The 22,309-nt window shown below is 46.2% G+C and overlaps 1 protein-coding gene across 1 annotated transcript; it reads right to left on the bottom strand.

Annotated features, from left to right (window-relative positions):
• Window positions 1-1,516: 1,516 nt before the first annotated feature.
• On the bottom strand, window positions 1,517-14,060 carry LOC127185410 (rhox homeobox family member 1-like). Its single transcript, XM_051141882.1, has 4 exons — window positions 13,994-14,060; window positions 13,417-13,825; window positions 9,275-9,314; window positions 1,517-1,696 (listed from the first exon to the last, which is right to left on the bottom strand). The coding sequence occupies exons 1-4, from the start codon at window positions 14,058-14,060 to the stop codon at window positions 1,517-1,519; spliced, it is 696 nt and encodes a 231-aa protein (XP_050997839.1).
• Between the last annotated feature and the right edge of the window lie 8,249 nt (window positions 14,061-22,309).

Raw genomic sequence — 22,309 nt, 5'->3', positions numbered from 1 at the left:
CAGAGGCCACGGAGGAGGGCTGCTTACTGGCTGACACCCCATGGCTTTCTCAGCCTGCTTTCTTTTTCTATTTTGTTGTTATTTATGTTTTTATTTTTGTTTTTTGAGACAGGGTTTCTCTGTGTAGCCTTGGCTGTCCTGGACTTAATTTGTAGACCATGCGCGTCTCGAACTCACAGTGATCTGCCTGTCTCTGCGCCCCAAGTGCTGGGATTCAAGTCTTGAGACACCAATTGCCTGGTTCAGCCTGCTTTCTTATAGAGCCCAGAAACAGCAGTCCAGGCATGGGATCCCCTACAATGGGCTGGGCCCTCTCCCATCCATCACTAATTATGAAGATGCCTTACAGGCTTTCTACAGGCTGATCTTACAGGAACATTTTCTTGACTGAGGCGCCCTCCTGTCTGATGACTCTAGCTTGTGTCAAGTTGACCCCAAACTATCCAGCACAACCATTTTACAGGATTCTCACACTTACCCCAGCACACTAGTTCAGGATGCAGGATTCTGGCAGCCTTGATTTTGGAAGTGGTCATTATTTGGGATAAGAGATAGGTTGAGGAGAGAGCTCAGGAGGGAAAGGTGATTGCTAGCAAGCCTGATAATGAATCGCGTTCGATCCTGGGACTCACATGTTGGAAGGAGAGAACAGAGTAGAACAAGCTGTGTTCTGAAGTCCCCAAGGGTCGAGTTACAATCTACACCCAGAGAAACTCATCTCCACAGCCACAGATAAAACAGAACAAATACATAATATGCAATTTAAAAGGAGTGGCAGGAGGAGGGCCAGGGTGAGAGCCCCCAGCCACCCTGAACTGCCATGTGCTCCCAGCAGGACGTCAGGCTAGGCTATAGGCTTACCTTTGTAATGCACTGAGGAAATGATTCTGCTTGAAAATTTGCTCCAGCTCCCGCAACTTCCATGGAGTGATCTTGCACTGGAAGCAAGGGTGGCGTACCCGCAGTGAAACAAATTGCACCCTGGACTTAAGCACTGGCACGTGCATCACATCTTCTGCACCCTCTACGACCATGGGAGCTGGCTCCTCTGGCTGCTTGTCACTCTCCTGGCCAGAGCCTCTGGCGCCCTGGTCCTCTTGGTTACAATTATCTGCGCGGTCTGCAGCAGCGGCAGCAGCAGAGGGAAGGTCTCCATTCACTTCTACGCCTTCCCCTTCAGCGGCTGTGGCTCCGGACCCAGGCTGGCCCTGTCCACTCTCTCCCTCACTTGTTCCCTCTCCAGCTGGCAAGGCCATCTGTGCCTTCACACCTGGAAGTGGGGGAAACAGACACAGCCAGGCTTCAGGGCTTAGCTTAGTGCCAAGGTGCCCTGAAGTGGCCTAGAAGTAGGCCACGCACAGCGCGAATGGAATCGCCCCTCCTGGACACCTCTCCCCTCCTGGACATCGCCGACCCACCATTCCCAGCACTCACTGACCATTCAACTTTTCTTCATCCTCTTGAAGCCCCTCGTGAAGCAGGGAGTTGGTGTTTCCACGCTCCATGTCCTGAATGCTCACTTGCAGCCTGCCTCAGCGGAGTCTGCGTAGGAGTCCCAGCAGTTAGGAAAGCCTAGCTCCTCAAACCAGGAAGAGTTTCTCTTCAAGCCCTTGGGGGCCGTAGCGCAGGTAACCAAGTATCCAATCATGGGTGCGCTATCCCAGCTTACATTTGACCTGCTGATGGGGGTTGAGCCCTGGAGGGACAAAGCAGAGCAGATGCCGGAAGGAGTAGGATACAGCTGCAGTAAGGGCGTGGTGCTTAGGCTTGTAGGGATGCACACGTGGCTCTCTAAGTCGCAGTTTCACCTTGGTGAATTAACTTCCTAGGCAAGGGGTCATGATCAACCGTGCTAACTGACTTGTAGTGAGGTAGCAAAGCTCTGGGGTCCTTGGAGAAGTGTTTTGAGAACCCCTCTTGGCTAGCTGTGGGTTCTTTTCCATGGCTTTAAACCCAGAGCTCAGGGCACAGAAGAAAGTGGATGTCTGTGTTCCAGGTCCGTTTGGTTCACAGAGTGGCCAGAAGCAAAATGAGATAATCCCCTCTCAAAAAGGAAAAAGAGTCTCTTGAGTCAGAGCCTTGTGCTTCACACTAGCACCTGTAGAAATTAAAGTGATAAGCTTATCCACAGGTGTTTTCTTTGGGGTGTTGACAGTGAAGTGAGAGCCTGCCATGTCTGCTTTTCAGGGAGCTCGGGTGTAGATTGGGGTGTGCTAATACTGTTAGGACTCATCACAAGTGTGGGCATTGTCCTATCTGTGCTGAGGTTCCCGACATTTCTCTTGAACTGGCCCTTCTTATGGTTTTTCCGGATAGTCCAAGTGTCAGGAGCAGACCCGGGTCTCCAGACAGGAACTGTCAGGCAGCCCCCTCCCTTGGCATGTGGTCACACTGGTCCCAGCTCAGCCAGTGTTTTTTTTTCTTCCCCCCAACAGGTTCTGGTCACTCTGAGACTGCAAAGAGCCTCCCAAAGACCTAGGCTATGTAATTCCAGGCAATTCTTTTTCTTAACTGTGGATATTTTGCAGTCCTGGTGACAGAGTCAGAGTTCTTGTCCTGCCTGTGTTTGTTTTTTGCTGTGAAACCTGAAAGTGCTGCTGTTAAGGCGCAGAGAACCTGCTAATTTACTTCTCCCTATTTCTGGTAGAGATTGCAAAGATAGCCTTTTTTTGTGTTGGGAGAGGGTAGCCTATCGCAGAGAGTCCTGGAACCTGTTCTGCAGCCATGGCTGGCCTCACACTCAGAGATCTAGATGCCTCTGCCTCCCAAAAGCTGGGATTAAGGCATGGGGCCCAGCACAGTCTCAGTGGTTTAATGTCTGTCATCTTAGCACTCAGGCGGCAGAGGGAGAAACACCAGAGTTTAGTCTTCAGCTACCAAGTTTGTTGAACCTATACGTACACACTGTCTTAAAAGACAATTTAAGAAGAAAACCATCCTACCTTCCCAAATTATTAACATCTCCATTTTTAAATAAAGTAGGGCGCAGTGAATCTCAGTGAAATTCTAAACTCACTGAAAAATGGTTTTTAAATTTTCTTTCTTTCTTTCTTTCTTTTTTTCAAAACAGTATCTCTCTGTGTAGCCCTGGCTGTCTTGGACTCACTTTGTAGTCCTGGCTGTCCTGGAACTCTCAGAGCTCCGGCTGCCTCTGCCCCCTTGTCTCCTGAGGGCTGGGATGGAAGGCCTGTGCCGCCACATGTAGCATACTCACCTGGTTTCTGCAGTCACTCCAGGATATGTGCTAACATCTGAAGATTTGGAGCTAGGAACTTTACATGAGAGAGATTAAGCTATGCTTGTCTTTCCGGATCTGGCTTATCTCACTCAATATAATACTTTCTAGTTCTACCCACTTGCCTGCAGATTTCATTTTTCTTTACAGCTGAATAGTATTGAATACTGTATGTGTGCCACATTTTCATTATCCATTCATTAGTTGAAGGGCATTTAGGCAGTTTCCACTCCTCAGCTCTTATCATAGGGCAGCAATGAACACAGATGAGCAAAGCTGTGGGGAAGAGGACGTTGAGTTGTTTGGGTAGATGCCAAGGAGTGGTCTAGCTGGGTCATCTGATAGATGTATTTTAGCTTTTTGCAAATTCTCCACACTGATTTTCAGAGTAATGCCATTAGTTTGCAGCCTCCCCTACAGAACAAGGGCTCTGTTTTCCCACATCCTTGCCAGCGTTGTTGTCACAGCCGTCTTGAGTTTACCCATTTCGACTGGGGTGAGATGAGTATTAAAGGGCTGGAGAGATCGCTCAGAGGTTAAGAGCACTGACTGCTCTTCCAGAGGTCCTGAGTTCAATTCCCCTCAACCACATAGTGGCTGACAACCATGTATAATGTGATCTGGTGCCCTCTTCTGGCCGGCAGGGGTACAAACAGGCAGAACATTGTATACATAATGAATAAATCAATACATCTTTAAAAAAGTAGTTTTTCATTTGGAGTTTTCTAATTGCTCAGGACATTTAACACTTTTGAGACTTTTCCTTAGTCATTTTTTGTATATCTCGTATTCTGAGAACTCCCTGTTCAGCTCCATAGCTGCCACCTCCCCTTTTAAATTGAGTCATTTGTTTTCTTGACTTTAGTGGTTCTGTTTGATTGAGTGCTTGTAGATTATGGATATTATCCATTTATCAGTTGTGCTGCTGGCAAGCATTCCTATCTACTTTAAGGGCTTCCAAAAGCAATTTATTGGTTCAGTGAAGTCTAAATCCAAATTCCCACATCCCTCAGAGAATTAAAACAACAACAACAACAACAACAGCAACAACAACAAGTGTTTCTTTTGCTGTGAGAAGATTTTATGAGTTTCTATTTGTTAATTGTTCCTCTTATTTCTTGAGCAAATGAAGTCTTATTAAGAAAAGTCCTTCCAAAGTACCAAACCAAACAAATACAAAAAGAGAAACCTTTCCACCAGGCAGGATGGCACATGCCTTTAGTCCCAGCACTCGGGGAGCAGAACAGAGGCAGGTGGAAGGCTATGCGTTTGAGGCCAGCCCGGTCAACAAAGTGAGTCCAGGGAAGCCAAGGTTACACAGAGGAACCCTATCTCCACAATCTTAAGAAAAAGAAAAAAAGGCCTCTCCTACCTGTATATCTTTTTTTTTATCTTTTTCATTTTTCCCACTTTAAAAATACATTTTTAATAATTTCTTCATATTACATCTCAATTGTTATCCCATCTCTTGTATCCTCCCATTCCTCCCTCCTTCCTGTATCTCCCTTACTCCCCTCCCCTATGACTGTGACTGAGGGGGACCTCCTCCCCCTGTATATGCTCATAGGGTATCAAGTCTCTTCTTTGTAGCCTGCTATCCTTCCTCTGAGTGTGACCAGGCCTTCATATGCAGGGGATGTGGTCAAATATGGGGCACCGGAGTTCGTGTGAAAGTCAAACCCCACTCTCCACTCAACTGTGGAGAATGTCCTGTCCCTTGGCCAGATCTGGGTGGGGGCTACCTGTATATCTTATAGGGTGTTGCCTATGTTTTCACCCGTTAGTATCAGTATTTCAAGTTTCACACTGAGTCCTTTAGTTCTTTAGTTCATTTGGCACCTCAACATTTTGTCTTACCATCTAAAAGGATACTTACAAAATGAAAAAGAAATACTTATAGGGGTTGGAGAGATGGCTCTGTGGTGAAGAGTACTGACGCAGAGGATCCGTGCCTGGTTCCCAGCGCTCCCATGTCATCTTACAACTGCCTGGAACTCCCATTCTAGGGGCTCTGGCAGCTTCTTTGGCCTTGGTGGGCACTACGTGCACACAGTGCATATACACACATGTAGGGAAAACACCGGTATGCATAAAATTAAAAAATGGACAACAAAAAGATATATTTTAGATGCATTCACTTTATGAATGAGTGTTTTGCATCTGTGTGTGAGTGTGTGAATGTGTATATTTCTGTTAAAGTTTGTGATGATGTCGGGGCCTGTGACTGTATGTGTGATTATGTGAACATGTGCATATAGATATGAGTGTTTGTGTGTATGACAGAGTTGTAGGTGTCAGTGTGTGTTTTTGCTACTGTGTTTTCGAGTGTTAATGTAAGTGTGAGTGCATGTGTGGGCTTTGTGTGTGACTGAGAGTGTGAGTGTGTATGTGAGCATGTCTATGTGTTTAGAGTGCTAATATGTGTGCACACGTGTCGGGTTGTGTATGTGTGTGAGTGTGTGCATATGTGTCAAAAGCAAACAAACAAAAAACAACAAGAAAATATCGAAGAAAGAGGCCAGCATGCAGGAACACACCTGAAATTGCAACACCCAGGACACGTAGGGAGTGGGAAGTGTAAAGCCAGCCTGGGCTACACAGTCGGAACTTGTCTCAACAACTTCTACTCCCAAGCTGAGATAATACAAGTCTTAATATAAAGTAGGCTACCCAATCAAGAGCATGCTTTCTTATCATAGGTGGGATAGACTAGCCCTTTCAACCAAATAAATAAACGACATCTACTCAATAAACTTTTCTGAATAAAGACATCTTTTTTTTTTTTTAAAGCAGAAAACTGTCTCGGTGGTGGTAGCACAGGCCTTTACTCCCAGCACTCAGGAGGCAGAGGCAGGCTGGTCGCTGAGAGTTTGAGGCCAGCCTGGTCTACAAAGTGAGTCCAGGCCAGTCAAGGCTACACAGAGAGACCCTGTATTGAAAGCCCCCACTCTAAAAAAAGGCAGAAAATTGGAGACTAATACGATGGCTTAGTGGTTGAGAGCACTTGCTGCCCTTCCAGAGGCTTGCAAAGATTTTTGAGCCCAGAAAGTAAACCTATACACTTACGGACATTTAATTTTTGACAAAGCTGCCAAAATCATACAATGGATAAAGGATAGCATCTTCAACGAATGGTGCTGGTCTAACTGGATGTCTACATGTTAAAAAATGCAAAAAGACTCCTCTTCATCACCTTGCACAAAATTAAAGTACAAGTGGACCAAAGCCCTCAACATAACAACTAAATCTGAGAGAGGAAAAAGTGGGAAAGAACCTTGGAGTCGTTGGCACAGGTAACAACTTGTACTTTTTTGTCTTGCAGTTTTCAATAGTCTTTCTCTGCTCTGTATATTTAGTGTTTTAGCTATGTTGTGCCCTAGGGAGTTTCTTTTTTTGGCTCTATTTGTTGTTTTGGGTACTTGTTTTCTAGTAGCAGCTATAGAAAAGATCTCTGAAAGCATAACCTTTGGTTGGCACATTAGCATCATAAAAGTCACTTTTGAAATTGAGTCTTTCTGCTGGCTGCCTATATGTTAGCTCTGTGCTCTAGGTCCTGAGAACAAACATCACTCCAAGCCCCTCTTCTCCCTCAAGTGAAGGATGCTTCTCTTGCATCCCTTGGGATCATTAGCCTGGTGTCTCCTGGATAGGAAGTGAGGGGCACAGGCTATCAGTAAGTCCAAGTGGCAGGGGTCTGAGTCTGACTGAGGAATCGCAGCCCTGCATGGGGTGGGGCCATTGTCAGCTTCTACATCAGCAATGAGGTCATTGGTGACTATGGGCTTTGGGAGTAGTCTCTACTTAGTGTCTCTCTGACTCACGCGGGACTCTGGAAGACCCCAGGCACACAGAGCCGCACAGTGGATACAATAATGTAGTACATCCTGTGTGTCTCTTGAACTTTTAAGTGGTATTCGAATTACTAGGAACTATTTGAGAAGATACAATATCAAAAAAATATTTTCAGTATTAGTCTGGTTCTGAATTCCCTAGAAATGTATACTTTGAAAAGATACATTAAGAAGCGCCAGTCAGCTGGGGCACTGGGGAAGAGGGTCACTATGTTCCTGGGTTTGGGATGGGGGACTATGGCAGAAGACTTCCTGAGGAGGAGAGGATGGGTTCTTCTCTTCCCTTTGAGGCATCAGGACTTTTGGCAAGGTGGCTGCAGTCTCCTGTGTATACCATGGAAAAGGTAGGAGGAGAAGTGTTTGGGGAACAGCCTAAATGAAAAGGTGCCGCCCAAGACTCCTATGGATGGCTATAAGGAAGTTCCTCAGAGACCAAGGTTGACCCCTCCCGGTGGCCAGAATCAGCTCCCACTGAAAAAGCACTGTCTCTGCCTAGAGTCTTGCCCTGTCTCTCTCGTATAGTTTTGGTCCTATGGAGCAGGAGCAGGGCTGAGCCCAGCAAGACAGGTGGACACAAGAGAAATTGTGTGTGTCAGTGAAAACTTACTAGTAACTTGGAAAGCTCTTGTGATATAAAGGGCCTGCCTATGGTGGTAGAGCAGTATTCTCTCAAGGAAGCCGACTTTATTACTCAGTTTAAAGAGCTTTTCTTTGATAGCTTACACATATATTTTACTATACCAGCAGGCACAAGAAATAAACATTAACATTTCATTTCTTTATTGAAATACAATCACTCTGGAGATCACAGCATAATAGCATACTGTTACTGGTCGAAAAACAAATTATCCAGGTTTGGTGCTTGAGCGGTACTCAGGGCTCCTCCGAAGTCTTCAGAGAAAGATGTTCCGGGAAGCAGGAAAGTAGCCTTTGAGTGTTTAAAGCCTCTTACATCTCCTGTGTTGTTCTCTCTGATTGTGAAACCATCTCTACAATGGGCGTGAGAAAGGAATTGGTTTAGCGCGGCACATTTTCACGATCATACTTGAAAACATATCATGTAACTTTATATTTCTGTGGTTAGTTATCGATAAGTTATCTTTCAAAGACAAACCTGGGGTCTGATGGATATATAATTCTGTAAGGGGATGAGGGGCAGGCACAGGATCCAGTGCTTGCCTAAAATGTGGGGCCCCTGGTTTCCATCCCAGCACTGTCAAAAAGCTCGGAAAGTGTTCAAAGTATGGACACCTTGTTTCCTGCTTGAATGTAACCCACAGTGGAGGTTGTTAGCATTTCCAGGCAGTGACAGCAGTGTTTACATCAGCTTTGTTTGCGAGTACTGAGTTCAGCCTGTGAGCTATACCTAACTGAAATTCCTCCTGGAAGGATAGAATTCAGGCTTAGTTTTGAGTCTTTCAACTAGTTTAGGATCATGAAGTCGCTAGCTGCAATAATTTGAATGATTTGTATGTCACAACCCCAGGATGACTCCACAGAGAAACCATACCTAAAAGATGCCAGCATTACAAGGAGTTGCACACAGCTGTATATGGAGCACATGCATATATACATCTCTCTGTGTGCATACATCTATTCACCTGTATGTAAGCAAAAAACTGTGTATATATAAAAATACCTATTTTATAAGTTAAAAGGTGCATGTAATTTATCTGCATGTGTAACGTATAGGTGTCTAAGAAGATAAAAGGTAGTTTACACTATTCTTTGTTTCTTTAACAAGTTAGGTTCCATTTTGAAATACCCCCTTTGTGTATGAGGCTTCCTTACTCCATTTCTACTTACAAAGACCATAAAGCTCAAAAGTCACCCTGAGGGGCTGCAGAGATGGCTCAGTGGCTAAGAGCACTTGTGGCTCTTGCAGGAGGACTTGGGTTCAGTTCCCAGGATCTATCTTGGGTGGATCACCACCACCTGCACCTCCAGCTCCAGGAGATTTACACTCTCTTCTGGATGCTTTGGGCACCAGCACATGCTTTATATAGAAGCACACACACATAATGAAAACAAAAAATAAAGATATATATAAATAAAGTTAAAAGGTCTTCAAGCAGAGTTATGTCAACAACAAAACAATTTCATGGATAACATAAAATAGTCCAAAACCTAAAACAAGTTCTAGAATGGCTGTCCTGCCAAATGGCTTCTTTTTGTTTAGGGACCTCACTAGTGTTTCAGTCACACCCATCCATCTGGCCAGGTGTTTTCTGGTGGTAAAATGGCAGATGTTCAATATTTAACATTATAGAGGAACAAAAACTTGTGAAAGATATTTTATATTTGCATTAAAATGAAAACTCATGCATTTCCCTAAGAAGCAATGTAAAAACCAACAACATAAGGCACCAATAACCTCAAAAGAAATGCTCCCAACAAGTGGGTATGGTGTAGGAGATTTTGACTCTAAAATTAAACAAGACAAAACTAAGCAAAATCCGCAAAACTAGTGCACACAGTAAAACAACCTGTGTGAGGTCCTTTGTCCGGATAGAAAGACAAACTCAAAAGAAGATGGATTAATAGACAGCACCAGAGGATATCAAATGTTCAACTGGATGAGGACGTTCAACGTGTTGATCATGGGGGGAGTGAAATATTACATTTATTTTAATTACTTGGTGTGTGTGTGTGTGTGTGTGTGTGTGTGTGTGTGTGTATGCAAAGACACACATGCACACACACACACACCCCTGTGCCCTCGTGCACCTGTGCAGCTTAGAGGATGCCTGATAGAAGATAGTTTCCCTTTTCCTCCTTGTGCCTGTGGATCCTGAGGATGGAGTGTTGGTTCCCCAGCCTGACACCAAGTGGTTTTACCCATTGAACCATTATCACTCGCCCTGGGAAAGAAAATATTAAAAGCACAGCAGACAGAAGAGGAAATTCTGAAGGAAAGAAACCTCTCCACAGTACTGGCAGTCTCTTCCTGAATTCCTAAAATGAGGGAAGCTTGAGCAACTGGTTCTGGCAAGTTCCAGGCCAGTGTGAACCACAGATTACAATCTTGTGTCAGAAAACAAGAATAAACAGCAAAAGAAAGCCCAATAAGCTGAACATGCCTTAGATTTCAGCTGCACACAAGCTCCTATGGAGCCATACTGCCCAATTTAAAGTCTGGTTTTTATGGACCATTTCCAGTGGAAAGGGTGACAAATAGGGATGCCAACAAAAGAACGTTGGGGGCCAGGCTTGACGGTGCATTTAATACCAGCATTTGGTAGGCAGAGGTGCGTGGATCTCTTGAGTTTGAGGCCAGTCTGAACCACTCTGTGATTTCCAGGCCAGGAAGGGAGTCATAGAAAGACCCTGGATGTGGCAGCTAAGGAAAAACAGTGTGCCAATGAGTTTATAGGTATATAAGAAATTAAAAGGAAAATAAATGGTGTATGGATTTATCAAACATTTTAACAGGAGCAGGATGTCCCTCTACTGTCCCAACATTACCTCAGCCCTGATCTCCCTTGAAAAAGGACCTTACTAACCTAGCAGACATCGGCTGAAGCTTTCCACTTTGTTTCAGTTAGGCATTGTATGAAAACACCTTCGTTCTCATTTTTGCATGCCTCTTACCCTTACCCTAGACCCATAGTGCAGGGCAGGGCTCAGGGTCTGCAGCCTGAACTCTCCAAGAGACTATTATTTCAAAAGGCAAGTGTTTGTGGGGACAGACAGGATGGCAAAGGGGGACACTGGAGTTGCATGAAAGCCTGGTGACCTGAGTGTGGTGCCTACGTGATGGCTCATCTACCATAACCCTGCGAGTTTCCTCTCACCTCCACGTGTGCCACGAGGCACGTACACACTCGAGCACAAAGACATACGCGCACACACACACACTATCCCCCCACATTCTTTCTCTCTCTCTCCCTCTCTCTCTCTGTCTCTCTCTCTCTCTCTCTCTCTCTCTCTCTCTCTCTCTCGCACACACACACACACACACACACACACACACACACACGCACGCACGCGCGCGCACACACACACACACACACACACACACACACACACAGATACCACTACCATCCCACCACCACCAAATAAATAAGATTTAATGTAAAGCAACGACAAAAGCAGCATGCACTTCGCAATACTGGCTGCGCAGCTGACTTTCTCTCATGAGGGAGGTTCAATCAAGAGGCCATGGAAGATCCAGCCCAGCTTGGTCTACAGAGTTGAGAGCCCATATCAGAGAAGCAGAAAAACCAAGAGCAGAAACAAAACAATCTCAAGCAAGTGGAACATGCCCTAAACCCTGATAGAGGTTCCCTGAAGACAGGGCTGGCCTGGAACTCACTGTGTAACTGCTCTCCCTGCCTCCACTTCCCAGTGGGACTGGAGATGCACTAACACACGCGGGAGAGTCTGTTTGATTTTTAATGTTTTGAGAGAGTGTTTCTCCTTGCAGCTGTGGCAGTTTGAAAGAGAAAGGACCCCCACAGGTTCACATATTTGAATCCTTAGGGTATCAAACAATCCCCAGTTGGCAGAAGGGTTTGGAAAGGGTTAGGAGTTGTGACCTCATTGGAGGGGAGGAGAAGCTTTGAGTTTTCAAAATTCATGAGATTCTGATGGCAAAGGTTGTGTCTCAAGATGGGAATTCTCAGCTACTTTTCCAGCACCTTGTCTGCCCCCTGCTGCCCTGCTCTTCACCAGAATGGTCATGGACTCACACACTGAAACTGTAAGCCCCAAATAAGCACTTGATTTTTATTAAGTTGCCTTGGTCATGGTGTCTTTCCACAACAAAAGAAAAGTCCCTAAGACATGGGAACTCTGCCCTGTAGCCCAGGCTTGGCATACCCAGAACTGGGATGACTGGGTGGTGCCACCCATGCCCAGTGTTGAGTCTTGTTTTTATGGACCATGTTTCTATGGGGAGGGAAACAGAAAATAGAACACACTCCACGCAAAAAATCCCCAAAACAAGAACAAATTCTCCACCGGCAGTTAAGAGAAAGGTGCCACCAGGTTCTGTGGTGCTTGCCTTAATACTAGTCCATGGGAGGCAAAGGCAGGTAGCACTCGATGAGGTCCAATACCACGTGGGAGGGTACATAGTGAGACCCTGGAGAGACAGGGTGTGTGTGCACCAATGCATTCATAAGCAAAAACCTTAAAAACATATTGGGGACAGATTTGTGAGATTTCTAAAAAAGATAGAATGTTATTTTCTTTTATTTCAACCTCTCAAACTTTCTCAGGTCTCTTAACAGGACCTTTCTCATATGGAAGCCTTTGCCCAAAGTTTACCACTCTGACTCATTAGAGTACTCTAGGACAATACGTTCATTCCCATTGTCCTAGTTAGGGTTACTAATGCTGTGATGAAACACCGTGACCAAAACCAACTTGGACAGGAAAGGGTTTATTTTGCTCGCAGTTCCATATCTCAGTTTATCATAAGCACTGAGGACAGGAACTCAAGCCTGGAGGCAGGAGCTAACAATGCAGAGGCTGCGGAGGAGGGGTGCTTACTGGCTGACACCCCATGGCTTTCTCAGCCTGCTTTCTTTTTCTATTTTGTTGTTATTTATGTTTTTATTTTTGTTTTTTGAGACAGGGTTTCTCTGTGTAGCCTTGGCTGTCCTGGACTTAATTTGTAGACCATGCGCGTCTCGAACTCACAGCGATCTGCCTGCCTCTGCGCCCCAAGTGCTGGGATTCAAGTCTTGAGACACCAATTGCCTGGTTCAGCCTGCTTTCTTATAGAGCCCAGTAACACCAGACCAGGGATGGGATCCCCTACAATGGGCTGGGCCCTATCCCATCCATCACTAATTATGAAGATGCCCTACAGGCTGTCTACAGGCTGATCTTACAGGAACATTTTCTTGACTGAGGCGCCCTCCTGTCTGATGACTCTAGCTTGTGTCAAGTTGACCCCAAACTATCCAGCACAACCATTTGACAGGATTCTCACACTTACCCCAGCACACTAGTTCAGGATGCAGGATTCTGGCAGCCTTGATTTTGGAAGTGGTCATTATTTGGGATAAGAGATAGGTTGAGGAGAGAGCTCAGGAGGCAAAGGTGATTGCTAGCAAGCCTGATAATGAATCGCGTTCGATCCTGGGACTCACATGTTGGAAGGAGAGAACAGAGTAGAACAAGCTGTGTTCTGAAGTCCCCAAGGGTCGAGTTACAATCTACACCCAGAGAAACTCATCTCCACAGCCACAAATAAAACAGAACAAATATATAATATGCAATTTAAAAGGAGTGGCAGGAGGAGGGCCAGGAAGAAAGCCCCCAGCCACCCTGAACTGCCATGTGCTCGCAGCAGCACGTCAGGCTAGGCTATAGGCTTACCTTTCTAATGCACTGAGGAAATGATTCTGCTTGAAAATACGCTCCAGCTCTTGCAACTGCCACGGAACGAGTTTGTATTTAAAGCAACATTGGCGTAGCAACACTGAGACAGGTTGCAACCTGGACATAAGCACTGGCACGTGTGGCACATCTTCTGGGCCCTCCAAGTCCTTGGGAGCTGGCTCCTGTGGCTGCTTGTCACTCTCCTGGCCAGGGCCTCTGGCACCCTGGTCCTCTTGGTTAGAATTATCTGCAAGGTCTGCAGCAGCGGCAGCAGCAGAGGGACTGTCTCCATTCAATTCTATCCCTTCCCCTTCAGGGGCTGTGGCTCCAGACCCAGGCAGGCCCTGTCCACTCTCTCCCTCACTTCTTCCCTCTCCAAGCGGCAAGGCCATCTGTGCCTTCACACCTGGAAGTGGGGGAAACAGACACAGCCAGGCTTCAGGGTTTAGTGTGGTATGAAGGTGCCTTAAAGTGGCCAAGAAGCCGGCCACGCACATCGCGAATGGAATCGCCCCTCCTGGAAACCTCTCCCCTCCTGGACATCGCCAACCCTCCATTCCCAGCACTCACTGACCATTCAACTTTTCCTCATCCTCTTGAAGCCCCTCGTGAAGCAGGGAGTTGGTGTTTCCACGCTCCATGTCCTGAATGCTCACTTGCAGCCTGCCTCAGCGGAGTCTGAGTAGGAGTCCCAGCAGTTAGGAAAGCCTAGCTCCTCAAACCAGGAAGAGTTTCTCTTCAAGCCCTTGGGGGCCGTAGCGCAGGTAACCAAGTATCCAATCATGGGTGCCCTATCCCAGCTTACATTTGACCTGCTAATGGGGGTTGAGCCCTGGAGGGGCAAAGCAGAGCAGATGCAGGAAAGAGTAGGATACAGCTGCAGTAAGGGCGTGGTGCTTAGGCTTGTAGGGATGCACACGTGGCTCTCTAAGTCGCAGTTTCACCTTGGTGAATTAACTTCCTAGGCAAGGGGTCATGATCAACCGTGCTAACTGACTTGTAGTGAGGTAGCAAAGCTCTGGGGTCCTTGGAGAAGTGTTTTGAGAACCCCTCTTGGCTAGCTGGGGGTTCTTTTCCATGGCTTTAAACCCAGAGCTCAGGGCACAGAAGAAAGTGGATGTCTGTGTTCCAGGTCCGTTTGGTTCACAGAGTGGCCAGAAGCAAAATGAGATAATCCCCTCTCAAAAAGGAAAAAGAGTCTCTTGAGTCAGAGCCTTGTGCTTCACACTAGCACCTGTAGAAATTAAAGTGATAAGCTTATCCACAGGTGTTTTCTTTGGGGTGTTGACAGTGAAGTGAGAGCCTGCCATGTCTGCTTTTCAGGGAGCTTGGGTGTGGATTGGGGTGTGCTAATACTGTTAGGACTCATCACAAGTGTGGGCATTGTCCTATCTGTGCTGAGGTTCCCAACATTTCTCTTGAACTGGCCCTTCTTATGGTTTCTCTGGATGATCCAAGTGTCAAGAGCAGACCTGGGTCTCCATCCAGGAACTGTCAGGCAGCCCCCTCCCTTGGCATGAGGTCACACTGGTCCCAGCTCAGCCAGCGTTTTTTTTCTTCCCCCCAACAGGTTCTGTTCACTCTGAGACTGCAAAGAGCCTCCCAAAGACCTAGGCTATGTAATTCCAGGCAATTCTTTTTCTTAACTGTGGATATTTTGCAGTCCTGGTGACAGAGTCAGAGTTCTTGTCCTGCCTGTGTTTGTTTTTTGCTGTGAAACCTGAAAGTGCTGCTGTTAAGGCGCAGAGAACCTGCTAATTTACTTCTCCCTATTTCTGGTAGAGATGGCAAAGATAGCCTTTTTTTTTGTGTTGGGAGAGGGTAGCCTATGGCAAAGAGTCCTAGAACCTGTTCTGCAGCCTTGGCTGGCCTCACACTCAGAGATCTAGCTGCCTCTGCCTCCCAAATGCTGGGATTAAGGCATGGGTCCCAGCACAGTCTCAGTGGTTTAATGTCTGTCATCTTAGCACTCAGGCGGCAGAGGGAGAAACACCAGAGTTTAGTCTTCAGCTACCAAGTTTGTTAAACCTATATCTACACACTGTCTTAAAAAAAAATTAAGAATACCATCCTACTTTCCCAAATTTTTTATATCTCCATTTTCAAATAAAGTCTGGTGCAGCGAATCTCACTGAAATCCTAAACTCACTGAAAGATGGTTTAAAAAATTTCTTTCTTTCTTTTTTTTGAGACAGGGTCTCTCTGTGTAGCCCTGCCTGTCTTGGGCTCACTTTGCAGACCAGGCTGGCCTTGAACTCTCAGAGCCCTGGCTGCCTCTGCCCCCTTGCTTCCTGAGGGCTGGCATTAAAGGCCTGTGCCACCACATGTAGCATACTCTCCTGGTTTCTGCTGTCACTCCAGGATAAGTCCTAACATCTGAAGATTTGGAGCTAGGAACTTTCCATGAGAGAAATTAAGCTATGCTTGTCCTTGAGAAGATGGAATGATCTTCCTAGCTCATGGATCGGGAGAATTAACATAGTACACTCATATCTATATGCACATTTTCACATAATCACACATACAGTCACAGGCCCCGACATCATCACAAACTTTAACAGATTTATACACATTCACACACTCACACACAGATGCAAAACACTCATTCATAAAGTGAATACATCTAAAATATATCTTTTTGTTGTCCATTTTTTAATTTTATGCATACCGGTGTTTTCCCTACATGTGTGTATATGCACTGTGTGCACGTAGTGCCCACCAAGGCCAAAGAAGCTGCCAGAGACCCTAGAATGGGAGTTCCAGGCAGTTGTAAGATGACATGGGAGCACTGGGAACCAGGCACGGATCCTATGCGTCAGTACTCTTCACCACAGAGCCATCTCTCCAACCCCTATAAGTATTTCTTTTTCATTTTGTAAATATCCTTCTAGATGGTAAGACAAAATGTTGAGGTGCCAAATGAACTAAAGAACTAAAGGACTCAGTGTGAAACTTGAAATACTGATACTAACGGGTGAAAACATAGGCAACACCCTATAAGATATACAGGTAGCCCCCACCCAGATCTGGCCAAGGGACAGGACATTCTCCACAGTTGAGTGGAGAGTGGGGTTTGACTTTCACACGAACTCCGGTGCCCCATATTTGACCACATCCCCTGCATATGAAGGCCTGGTCACACTCAGAGGTAGGATAGCAGGCTACAAAGAAGAGACTTGATACCCTATGAGCATATACAGGGGGAGGAGGTCCCCCTCAGTCACAGTCATAGGGGCGGAAAGTAAGGGAGAAACAGGAAGGAGGGAGGAATGGGAGGATACAAGGGATGGGATAACAATTGAGATGTAATATGAATGAATTAATAAAAAATATGTTTTAAAGTGGGAAAAATGAAAAAGATAAAAAAAAAGATATACAGGTAGGAGAAGCCTTCTTTTCTTTTTCTTAAGATTGTGGAGATAGGGTTCCTCTGTGTAACCTTGGCTTCCCTGGACTCACTTTGTTGACTGGGCTGGCCTCAAACGCATAGCCTTCCACCTACCTCTGCTCTGCTCCCCGAGTGCTGGGACTAAAGGCATGTGCCATCCTGCCTGGTGGAAAGGTTTCTCTTTTTGTATTTGTTTGGTTTGGTACTTTGGAAGGACTTTTCTTAATAAGACTTCATTTGCTCAAGAAATAAGAGGAACAATTAACAAATAGAAACTCATAAAATCTTCTCACAGCAAAAGAAACACTTGTTGTTGTTGCTGTTGTTGTTGTTGTTGTTGTTGTTTTAATTCTCTGAGGGATGTGGGAATTTGGATTTAGACTTCACTGAACCAATAAATTGCTTTTGGAAGCCCTTAAAGTAGATAGGAATGCTTGCCAGCAGCACAACTGATAAATGGATAATATCCATAATCTACAAGCACTCAATCAAACAGAACCACTAAAGTCAAGAAAACAAATGACTCAATTTAAAAGGGGAGGTGGCAGCTATGGAGCTGAACAGGGAGTTCTCAGAATACGAGATATACAAAAAATGACTAAGGAAAAGTCTCAAAAGTGTTAAATGTCCTGAGCAATTAGAAAACTCCAAATGAAAAACTACTTTTTTAAAGATGTATTGATTTATTCATTATGTATACAATGTTCTGCCTGTTTGTACCCCTGCCGGCCAGAAGAGGGCACCAGATCACATTATACATGGTTGTCAGCCACTATGTAGTTGAGGGGAATTGAACTCAGGACCTCTGGAAGAGCAGTCAGTGCTCTTAACCTCTGAGCGATCTCTCCAGCCCTTTAATACTCATCTCACCCCAGTCGAAATGGGTAAACTCAAGACGGCTGTGACAACAACGCTGGCAAGGATGTGGGAAAACAGAGCCCTTGTTCTGTAGGGGAGGCTGCAAACTAATGGCATTACTCTGAAAATCAGTGTGGAGAATTTGCAAAAAGCTAAAATACATCTATCAGATGACCCAGCTAGACCACTCCTTGGCATCTACCCAAACAACTCAACGTCCTCTTCCCCACAGCTTTGCTCATCTGTGTTCATTGCTGCCCTATGATAAGAGCTGAGGAGTGGAAACTGCCTAAATGCCCTTCAACTAATGAATGGATAATGAAAATGTGGCACACATACAGTATTCAATACTATTCAGCTGTAAAGAAAAATGAAATCTGCAGGCAAGTGGGTAGAACTAGAAAGTATTATATTGAGTGAGATAAGCCAGATCCGGAAAGACAAGCATAGCTTAATCTCTCTCATGTAAAGTTCCTAGCTCCAAATCTTCAGATGTTAGCACATATCCTGGAGTGACTGCAGAAACCAGGTGAGTATGCTACATGTGGCGGCACAGGCCTTCCATCCCAGCCCTCAGGAGACAAGGGGGCAGAGGCAGCCGGAGCTCTGTGAGTTCCAGGACAGCCAGGTCTACAAAGTGAGTCCAAGTCAGCCAGGGCTACACAGAGAGATACTGTTTTTGAAAAACAGAAAGAAAGACAGACAGAAAGAAAGAAAGAAAGAAAGAAAGAAAGAAAGAAAGAAAGGAAGAAAGAAAGAAAGAAAATTTAAAAACCATCTTTCAGTGAGTTTAGAATTTCAGTGAGATTCACTGCGCCCTACTTTATTTAAAAATGGAGATGTTAATAATTTGGGAAGGTAGGATGGTTTTCTTCTTAAATTTTCTTTTAAGACAGTGTGTACGTATAGGTTCAACAAACTTGGTAGCTGAAGACTAAACTCTGGTGTTTCTCCCTCTGCCGCCTGAGTGCTAAGATGACAGACATTAAACCACTGAGACTGTGCTGGGCCCCATGCCTTAATCCCAGCTTTTGGGAGGCAGAGGCATCTAGATCTCTGAGTGTGAGGCCAGCCATGGCTGCAGAACAGGTTCCAGGACTCTCTGCGATAGGCTACCCTCTCCCAACACAAAAAAAGGCTATCTTTGCCATCTCTACCAGAAATAGGGAGAAGTAAATTAGCAGGTTCTCTGCGCCTTAACAGCAGCACTTTCAGGTTTCACAGCAAAAAACAAACACAGGCAGGACAAGAACTCTGACTCTGTCACCAGGACTGCAAAATATCCACAGTTAAGAAAAAGAATTGCCTGGAATTACATAGCCTAGGTCTTTGGGAGGCTCTTTGCAGTCTCAGAGTGACCAGAACCTGTTGGGGGGAAGAAAAAAAAACACTGGCTGAGCTGGGACCAGTGTGACCACATGCCAAGGGAGGGGGCTGCCTGACAGTTCCTGTCTGGAGACCCGGGTCTGCTCCTGACACTTGGACTATCCGGAAAAACCATAAGAAGGGCCAGTTCAAGAGAAATGTCGGGAACCTCAGCACAGATAGGACAATGCCCACACTTGTGATGAGTCCTAACAGTATTAGCACACCCCAATCTACACCCAAGCTCCCTGAAAAGCAGACATGGCAGGCTCTCACTTCACTGTCAACACCCCAAAGAAAACACCTGTGGATAAGCTTATCACTTTAATTTCTACAGGTGCTAGTGTGAAGCACAAGGCTCTGACTCAAGAGACTCTTTTTCCTTTTTGAGAGGGGATTATCTCATTTTGCTTCTGGCCACTCTGTGAACCAAACGGACCTGGAACACAGACATCCACTTTCTTCTGTGCCCTGAGCTCTGGGTTTAAAGCCATGGAAAAGAACCCCCAGCTAGCCAAGAGGGGTTCTCAAAACACTTCTCCAAGGACCCCAGAGCTTTGCTACCTCACTACAAGTCAGTTAGCACGGTTGATCATGACCCCTTGCCTAGGAAGTTAATTCACCAAGGTGAAACTGCGACTTAGAGAGCCACGTGTGCATCCCTACAAGCCTAAGCACCACGCCCTTACTGCAGCTGTATCCTCCTCCTTCCGGCATCTGCTCTGCTTTGTCCCTCCAGGGCTCAACCCCCATCAGCAGGTCAAATGTAAGCTGGGATAGGGCACCCATGATTGGATACTTGGTTACCTGCGCTACGGCCCCCAAGGGCTTGAAGAGAAACTCTTCCTGGTTTGAGGAGCTAGGCTTTCCTAACTGCTGGGACTCCTACTCAGACTCCGCTGAGGCAGGCTGCAAGTGAGCATTCAGGACATGGAGCGTGGAAACACCAACTCCCTGCTTCACGAGGGGCTTCAGAGGATGAAGAAAAGTTGAATGGTCAGTGAGTGCTGGGAATGGAGGGTCGGCGATGTCCAGGAGGGGAGAGGTGTCCAGGAGGGGCGATTCCATTCGCGCTGTGCGTGGCCTGCTTCTAGGCCACTTCAGGGCACCTTGGCACTAAGCTAAGCCCTGAAGCCTGGCTGTGTCTGTTTCCCCCACTTCCAGGTGTGAAGGCACAGATGGCCTTGCCAGCTGGAGAGGGAACAAGTGAGGGAGAGAGTGGACAGGGCCAGCCTGGGTCCGGAGCCACAGCCGCTGAAGGGGAAGGCGTAGAAGTGAATGGAGACCTTCCCTCTGCTGCTGCCGCTGCTGCAGACCGCGCAGATAATTGTAACCAAGAGGACCAGGGCGCCAGAGGCCCTGGCCAGGAGAGTGACAAGCAGCCAGAGGAGCCAGCTCCCATGGTCGTAGAGGGTGCAGAAGATGTGATGCACGTGCCAGTGCTTAAGTCCAGGGTGCAATTTGTTTCACTGCGGGTACGCCACCCTTGCTTCCAGTGCAAGATCACTCCATGGAAGTTGCGGGAGCTGGAGCAAATTTTCAAGCAGAATCATTTCCTCAGTGCATTACAAAGGTAAGCCTATAGCCTAGCCTGACGTCCTGCTGGGAGCACATGGCAGTTCAGGGTGGCTGGGGGCTCTCACCCTGGCCCTCCTCCTGCCACTCCTTTTAAATTGCATATTATGTATTGTTTCTGTTTTATTTGTGGCTGTGGAGATGAGTTTCTCTGGGTGTAGATTGTAACTCGACCCTTGGGGACTTCAGAACACAGCTTGTTCTACTCTGTTCTCTCCTTCCAACATGTGAGTCCCAGGATCGAACGCGATTCATTATCAGGCTTGCTAGCAATCACCTTTGCCTCCTGAGCTCTCTCCTCAACCTATCTCTTATCCCAAATAATGACCACTTCCAAAATCAAGGCTGCCAGAATCCTGCATCCTAAACTAGTGTGCTGGGGTAAGTGTGAGAATCCTGTAAAATGGTTGGCTGGATAGTTTGGGGTCAACTTGACACAAGCTAGAGTCATCAGACAGGAGGGCGCCTCAGTCAAGAAAATGTTCCTGTAAGATCAGCCTGTAGACAGCCTGTAGGGCATCTTCATAATTAGTGATGGATGGGAGAGGGCCCAGCCCATTGTAGGGGATCCCATCCCTGGGCTGGTGTTACTGGGCTCTATAAGAAAGCAGGCTGTACCAGGCAATTGGTGTCTCAAGACTTGAATCCCAGCACTTGGGGCGCAGAGGCAGGCAGATCGCTGTGAGTTCGAGACGCGCATGGTCTACAAATTAAGTCCAGGACAGCCAAGGCTACACAGAGAAACCCTGTCTCAAAAAACAAAAATAAAAACATAAATAACAACAAAATAGAAAAAGAAAGCAGGCTGAGAAAGCCATGGGGTGTCAGCCAGTAAGCAGCCCTCCTCCGCGGCCTCTGCATTGTTTAGCTCCTGCCTCCAGGCTTGAGTTCCTGTCCTCAGTGCTTATGATAAACTGTGATATGGAACTGCGAGCAAAATAAACCCTTTCCTGTCCAAGTTGGTTTTGGTCACGGTGTTTCATCACAGCATTAGTAACCCTAACTAGGACAATGGGAATGAACGTATTGTCCTAGAGTACTCTAATGAGTCAGAGTGGTAAACTTTGGGCAAAGGCTTCCATATGAGAAAGGTCCTGTTAAGAGACCTGAGAAAGTTTGAGAGGTTGAAATAAAAGAAAATAACATTCTATCTTTTTAGAAATCTCACAAATCTGTCCCCAATATGTTTTTAAGGTTTTTGCTTATGAATGCATTGGTGCACACACACCCTGTCTCTCCAGGGTCTCACTATGTACCATCCCACGTGGTATTGGACCTCATCGAGTGCTACCTGCCTTTGCCCCCATGGACTAGTATTAAGGCAAGCACCACGAACTGGTGGCACCTTTCTCTTAACTGCCGTGGGGGAATTTGTTCTTGTTTGGGGGATTTTTTGCGTGGAGTGTGTTCTATTTTCTGTTCCCCTCCCCATAGAAACATGGTCCATAAAAACAAGACTCAACACTGGGGCATGATGGCACCACCCAGTCATCCCAGTTCTGGGTATGCCAAGCCTGGGCTACAGGGGAGAGTTCCCATGTCTTAGGGACTTTTCTTTTGTTGTGGAAAGACACCATGACCAAGGCAACTTACTAAAAAACAAACGTCAATTTGGGGCTTACAGTTTCAGAGTGTGAGTCCATGACCCTCCTGGTGGGGAGCAGGGCAGCAGGGGGCAGACAATGTGCTGGAAAAGTAGCTGAG

The sequence above is a fragment of the Acomys russatus genome, chromosome X (genome assembly GCF_903995435.1).
Source record: "Acomys russatus chromosome X, mAcoRus1.1, whole genome shotgun sequence".
Classification (NCBI taxonomy): Eukaryota; Metazoa; Chordata; class Mammalia; order Rodentia; family Muridae; genus Acomys; species Acomys russatus.
Note: the sequence above shows the minus strand (reverse complement) of the source record. Positions and strands in the feature narration are given on the sequence as shown.